Source organism: Sinocyclocheilus anshuiensis, unplaced genomic scaffold (genome assembly GCF_001515605.1).
Source record: "Sinocyclocheilus anshuiensis isolate Anshui unplaced genomic scaffold, SAMN03320099.WGS_v1.1 scaffold23, whole genome shotgun sequence".
In the NCBI taxonomy this organism is placed as follows: Eukaryota; Metazoa; Chordata; class Actinopteri; order Cypriniformes; family Cyprinidae; genus Sinocyclocheilus; species Sinocyclocheilus anshuiensis.
The window spans coordinates 1,290,477-1,298,032 of NW_015552545.1; the positions used below are offsets into that span (position 1 = coordinate 1,290,477).

The window sequence follows — 7,556 nt, forward strand, 5'->3', positions numbered from 1 at the left end:
GTGCAGTCTAACATGTGTTAATGCTTCGTTTTTTTTTTAAAACGCATTATTTTTCACATAATTTACCTTTATTCCACACCGCTCTGTCCCTTCTCTGAGAAACGTGCTGATCAATTTCCTGCTTTTATGAAGCCCCTCCCTCAGAAATAGGCGATGGGCTCTGATTGGTTAGCTAGCCCAGTGTGTTGTGATTGGCTAAACCGCCTCTAGTGCGCGTCTAAACGTCCCGCCCCTCACCCTTTATCCTGATTAAAGCTTTAATACAGTACGACAACTGCACACGCGTCCATGTTTAACGCTTCTCATAGCTATGTGAAAATAAGTGTATAATTGTAACAGTTCATTGTTGGAACTGAGCTGAATGAGAGAGAGAGAGAGATGCACATCATGTGCAGAGCGACGCGAGGAACAGTATTAAGAACTGCTGCTTTAGAACATTGATTTTGAAACTTGTGAATCCATTAGAAACGTTAGAAGACAGAATCGCGATTCATATATGAATAGATTCTTACGTGCAGCCATATTTTTACGTGCACCTCTAGTTTTCTCTTCCTCTTCTCTAAAGCAGCGCAACATGGCCCTTTGCTGCCTTTTCCCGAGGGCGGGGTTTATCTGGGTTTGTGATGTCACGAACCTGGGAAGTAACTCGTTGTAGTCCCTACCAGCCGTTTTTGTAGGCATTAAACTGCCAGAATTTTAAAAGACGATATCTCCATTTGCATTGAACTTTCAGCTTCGTAACTTTGCAGATATTGTTTATGCTCAAACAGCAACATTACACACTAACTAACGTTAAAAAAGTGAAATCGCAATGAACCACTCCTTTAAAGATGGTTGACCTACTATAAGATTTTTAGATGAGACTCCATTATGGTATTATGGGTAAATCAAACACTAACTTTCATCAGGTAGTTTGTTCTCCTTCTCGTCGTGCTCCATCTGCCTGCACCAGCCCTCCATACGTTCTGTCTCTGCCTGCAGCAGCTTTAGGAACCAGTGGCCGTCACGCTGACACACAGAGCGGCCTACGACTTCCAAGGGATCTTCTGTTACGCTATCAATCCATGGGTCAGGTGGAGGCAGGATGGAGGGATCAAAGCCAACGTCCTCATACTCATCTGAGGTGCAGGCGTGGTAGTGATTCCCTGAGCCCTGGATGCTGACGGTGGAGGTGGCGGCATCACGCGAGTACTGCCGTGACAAGCAGCCCGAGGAGGGGAAATCTGTGACAGGAGAGTCAGCTGGTGTGTAGTCCAGAGTGTCCAGATCAGCCTGTACCGCTGTCGTCACGCTGTTGGAGCGCTTGAACCGCCGGTGACTGAGCCCAAGAAAAAAAAAAGATTTTATTTACACAAAAATGCAACTCATACATACAGTGTCCACATGCTCTTCTATGAAGAAAATGGTTTTAATCTCTGTATTAATATTAATTTAGATTTTTTTTGGTGGACATAAACAATTATTATTATACAGATCCATTATTTAAATATAATGATTCATTAAAATTATGAAAATAATAATGAGGGCAGGAATGTTTTTAACTATACAAAACATGCATAAACAAAAACTCACAAGAAAACGCATTTCTTGACAGATTAAAAAAAACAACTGTTTTTCTTCATTATCATGTCCAAGTAGTCTTAAATGCCACTGACTCATAAGCAGTAGTCACAGGTTCTGTCCTTAAAACATGAGCTGTACTGTCTACATGAGCCACTGTCTACATAGACACTATGTATAACACAATATTAACTTGTTTGAGATGCTCTTGTAGGCACAAATATCATTAAAAGCCATGTATCTGGCAGACAAAAATCACCACTCAAGTGGCCTCCAAAAGAGACTCATTTAAAGCACACAGCTAGTGATAATTTAATAAAATGATGTAGCAAACATGAAAATTGCACAAAATAATGCATCTTTTAAAGCTGGTTTCCTGTCAACACTTAAACTCTCAAAAACTTTAAACTCTCCTATAGTTTTGTTCCATCATTTTTGATGAAACTGTTTTGCTGAGCTTGTCACAATGAATTGTGGGATTGCCTTATCGAAAAAAAAAGTGGTAGTGGTACTTCAAATTTAGGCAAATTTAGGCCTTTTAGGGTGCAGCATAATCTGTTGTCTACAATTCGTGACATCAGGAGCACGTCTATGGTGCCTAAAAATACTGTCTAGCTAGGCAGTTTTGAGAAGAGCCATGGTGTGCCAGCTTTAGCGCTCTGGGATAATCCTGTCCCTGCTCAATAAGTTTAATAAAGTAAAAGTGTCTCCATAATACAGAGTTTCTTAATCCTTGATTTAATGCACTCTCTCACCATATGCAGTGTGCAATATGACAGCTGTAGAGGATAAACAATACTTTTCAGAAAGCAACAGTATGAACTTTGAACCACTGCATTAATCTGTAGATTGAATAAATTTTATAAAACACACAGATTAGACACATTTTAGACCAAGTTAATTAATTGAGAGGAAGTGGAGCAATAAAGGACACAAAGGCAAGGTGATGACAGGACTTGTTTTTGGTAATTTTGGATTTTAACATGGAGTCAACATGATGACATGATAACCCATAACTGCAATGGTGTAGCCAAATATAAAAGAATGGAGTGACCAAATGTGGAATATTTTATTTTTGTTATTTATTTTATTCAACTAATTTGAATATTGTGGGCATCCTCAGTGTCTATGATGGTTTCAGCCCTGAATCACTGGATGCTAATCAAACAAACAGCACAGATTAACAGTGTTATATACACTAGATTTTTTATTTTATTTTATTTTTGAGAGAGAAATTACTTTAGTATGTTTACTTATCAAGGATGCATATTAATCAAAATGAGAGTAAAGACATTTATTAAGTTAGAAAAGATTTCTATTTCAAATAAATGCTGTTCTTTTCAACATTCTAATCATCAAAGAATCCTAAAAAAGGTACCATGGTTTCCACAAAAATATTAAGCACAACTGTTTTAACATTGATAATAATAAGAAATGTTTCTTGAGCATCAAATCAGCATACAATAATAATTTTTGAAGGCTCATGTGACACTGAAGACTGAAGTAATGGCCGAAGAGTTTTCATTCAGTTTTGCCAACACAGGAATGCATTACATTTTTAAATACACTTAAATAGAAAACAGTTATTTTAAATTGTAATAATAATATTTCACAGTATTACTATAGTGGAAGTGACTTTGGGGTGCTATTTGTCCCTGAAACAGTTGTTTTAGAGCACACAAACACACACATAGACTCACCCATGCTCTTCCTCAACTTGAATCCCCACTGACTGAAATTTGGACTGGTCCTCCAGTTCCTGGTCCTCAGGCCCATCCACCTGTTTAAACACATTACACAGTAAACCAGCCACCTCCACACTCATTTGAAGAATCATCTACCTCAGGTAGAAGGAAACAAATCTCCAACTCACCCTGTGTGGGTTTGTATACAGAAATAAAAAGACCAGCTTGTATAAGACTGAACTTGTATGAATATATATTTTAAGAATCTTGTGTACAAACATCTGATAAATACATTAAAGTGGATATTACAACTAAATGGTGTTCTAATAGCCAGCAGGAACATCTCAGCAGTGTTGAGAAGAATAAACAATGAAAACGTTGCTGAATCTCACTCACCTGGATGCCAATAGAAAGGCACCTGCTCTTCCTGAGCACATCCCTGCGGGCGTCTTCCAGGGCTGGTATGGGGATGGGGATGGGCACAGGCATGGGCATGGGCAGCGGAGAGGGGGGTGTAGTGCCGATGGTGATGGTGCTGTTGCTGACGTGCTGACTGGCAGGGCCGTGGATCTGAGCATTGGCTGCCTCGATGGCTGCCGTCAGCGCTTTCATGCTGTCAATGCTCTCAGTGGAATTGCTCAGGCCAGAGTGGAGGACGGGTTCGCACCGTGTCCCGGGACCGTCCATGTAAGCGTCCTGCGCAGACTCAGTGCTGCTCTGGGCCGTGATGGAGATGAAGGGCTTGGTGGAGGTGCGAGGAGGTACCGGCGGAGGAGTCTTCTTGTAGGTGGTGATACATGATGATACTGAAGACAGAAAAGTAAACTTATTCATTTCTCTGATGCTTTTATCCACTCTAACTTACAAATATGGATGGATGAAAAAGAATGTAAACAGTTGAGTTAATAATGGAAACATATAAGGAAAAACAACTTTTATAATAAGTGTCAGGATAAATAATACTAATTCACCATGGCTGTCAAAAAAAAAAAACAACAACACTGGTAAGATTTTTTAAAATGCTTTTGAAAGAAGTCTTATGCTCACCAAGGCTGCATTTATTTGATAAAAAATACATAAAAAAACGTAATATTGTGAAATATTATTACAATTTAAAATAACTGTTTTCTATTTAAATTATCTAAAAATGTTATATATACTTGATGACAAAGGTGAATTTTCAGCAGTCATTACTCCAGTCTTCAATGTCACATGATCTTTCAAAAATCCTTCTAATATGCTGATTTGAAACTCTAGAAACATTTCTTATTATCACAGATTTTTTTTTTGAGGAATATAAAGTAAAAAAAAAAAAATTGTATTTAATTTTTTTTTAACAATTTACTTAGACTTTTGATCAATTTACTGTATTCTTGCTGAATAAAAGAACAGATTTCTTAAAAAAAAAAAAAAAATCTTACTGACACAAGGCTTTCAAATGGCAAGTGTGTGGATAAGTAATTCAAATCCTTTGTTTAAAAGCTAAAACTTAACTACTGTATGACGCAGTTACAGCAAGATTCTAGCAAACCAGAGAATTGTGATGGCTGACATGATGACAGCAAATCCTCTGAATTTAAAATTAACCTGTGTTAATATCGTACACATTGTGAATGCATATTTTGCAGTAACTTGCCATTACTTGAGCAAAAAGTCAACGCCGCCCACCGTTATGCTGGACGGTTTTTAAGTTTTCTTCAACACACACAGCTAAGCACATTAAAGAGGCCAGGAATGTTTTGCTGGAGTCATGGGGAATAAGAGATAAGACTCAGAACAGACCATGCTTCCAACATGACTCCATGTGCTAATCTTTTGCCTTTGCCACCACCTTGAATCTGGCAGTAAAAAAAGCCCGTTCACAAACCATGGATTTGCATGAGATTTGTCTCGCAAACTTTTTTCAGGTCAAGCCCAAATGCCACACAGATACAGTCTGTGATCCAGCAACAGATGGGACCCAAGATGGAACTGCAAATTCTGCATGTTTCCAATGTGAAAGCTGCTTTACCGTCTCTTTACCAGACCACTGCCATGTCCTAAACCTGCAATATTCAATAATGTACAGTCTCATAGATATTGAGATAAATACAAATACAGTAATGATCTCAAACCAAGCAGTAATGGCACAAAATAATTATAATTATAAAATAAATGCAATTTAATATGAGATAATTATTTCCTTAAAACAAATGGATCCTCCCAAAATTCCAATGTCCTACTTTAGTCTGATTGTTTATTTATAACTTCTAATATGTAATTTCAAATTAATATAAGCAAATAAAACATCACATAGAAAGACGTAAAACAATTAATAATGATAATAATAAGAGTGGTAATAATAATTAAGTTACTTAAATAATATATAAAAAATACAATTTGAAAGTAATTAAACAATTATATATACATATTCACTTGCGACATATTTGTGTAAAATATCCACATTTATGATCCTTTCACAATATTATTTGACAAGCAGGGGCCACCATGCTATAATATTTATCGCATTCATTTGAATTTTATTTTAAGTCCTTAAAAAGCTTCTGACAGAGAGCATGATTAAATATTCACTTATTAACATACTTATGGAAGAATCCCATTATATCAGTGTGCCATCTGTTGACATTGAAAGTGTTATCTTGAAGTGCTACTGCTTGACACAGTGCTGGTGGAGCATGGACTCATTTCCTCCAGCACTTCACTTCAAAGAGCGAAACAACCCCTCACATCCCAGACTAAACATGAAATCACTAATCGATGGCTGCATGAAGCTGCAGATAGAGGTGTGTGTTGTGAGATAAACAGTGAGAGAGTCTGTGTGTGAGCAAGGCATGGATTTTCCTTATTATTTATTCTACGAAACATCCACAAGGGGGCAATCTAGAGCGAGACAGAGACCATCTGTTAATGTCCTCTCTGATTTCATTTCCTCATTCTCATACTCTTTGATTTTTCTCTCCCTACATATTCCCTGACTTCTTTCTGTTCTCTCTGTTGAGAATAACTTTTTTTGTACTGTTTTTATGTCCCAAAATGCGTGTATAAAATACAATAATTTGTTTTAAATTACGGGGCTATTGAATGCTTGAATCTGATTGGCTGATGAACGTTCTAAGGTGTGCAGTTATTTTCAGGGAAACGCATGGCTAAAGTAGTTCCAGGCAGGTCTTGACCTCATTACATATCCATATCACTTCGCCAAATGATTTCAGTTATTTCAAAGGTCCTTACAGCCTACAACAGCAAAAGAACCAAATCCCACAAATAGTGCAGGGCCGGTTCTAGACATTAGGAGGCCATAGGCAAAATTCATGTTGGATGCCCCCCACTCCCAATAAAAAGCACTTGAAACAAATATGATCCCTAACCTTTTTGTTTATACAACATTTAATTTTAAATTTTGCATATTTTACTTAAGCAGTACAAAAGTTTGGACACATTACTATTTTAATGTTTTTGAATAAAGTCTCTTATGCATATCAAGCCTGGATCTATTTGATCAAAAATACAGAAAAAAAAACAATAATATTGTGAAATATTATTACAATTTAAAATAATGTTTTTCTATTTTACTATACTTTAAAATATAATCTACTTCTGTGATGCAAAGCTGAATTTTCAGCATCATTACTCCTGTAATGAAATTAACTCATTTGTAAGGGAATGAATTATTATTATTTCATTCAGGTTTTGAGAGGACTAGGATCGTATATTAATCAAACTTTATCTAAGGTAATCTCTTTTTTTACTTGATGAAAATGTTATTGTTGTTGTCGTTATTATTTTGCTGTTTTATTCAATTAATTCACAGTTCCAGAATACCAATTTAGCAGATGAACATAAGTGCTTTTATCATTTTTTTTTCCTAGCTGCGGTATGGCCAGGAATCCCCCCTCCAATTTAATCAATATTGACTACAGATATCATCATATTATTAATATCAATAATATGATATGTATTGCATTTTTACCTTAACCCTTTTATGGTTACTCAGCCAGTGTTCGTGGGTCTGGTGGACCCGCTGCAGTTTTGGGTTTTTAATTCAACACAATCAAAAATTATATGTTAAAATACTCAAAAGTTGTTTACTTCATCCCAATTACAAGCAATGTGAACAGCATATATGGTCAAAATTTGCCCATTACCTTTGTTAGATCACATTTATGAATTAAAGTGCTACAACCTTGTGCGGGATGGCAGGGGCAGAAACACAAAACTCACACTTACACTCTTACAGACTCTCTCACACACGCACACACACGCACGAACGCACGCACACACATACATACACACACACACACACACACACAC

General features: G+C 36.8%; 1 protein-coding gene across 1 annotated transcript in view; it reads right to left on the bottom strand.

Annotated features, from left to right (window-relative positions):
- The window catches only part of dlgap1a (discs, large (Drosophila) homolog-associated protein 1a), a 142,522-nt gene that overhangs the window by 3,014 nt on the left and 131,952 nt on the right, over positions 1-7,556 (bottom strand). The window contains exons 8-10 of the mRNA XM_016454553.1: positions 3,642-4,051; positions 3,261-3,340; positions 900-1,318 (exon numbers count right to left, since the gene is read on the bottom strand). Of these exons, the coding sequence (XP_016310039.1) occupies positions 900-1,318; positions 3,261-3,340; positions 3,642-4,051 (909 nt within the window). The remainder of the gene's footprint in view (positions 1-899; positions 1,319-3,260; positions 3,341-3,641; positions 4,052-7,556) is intronic.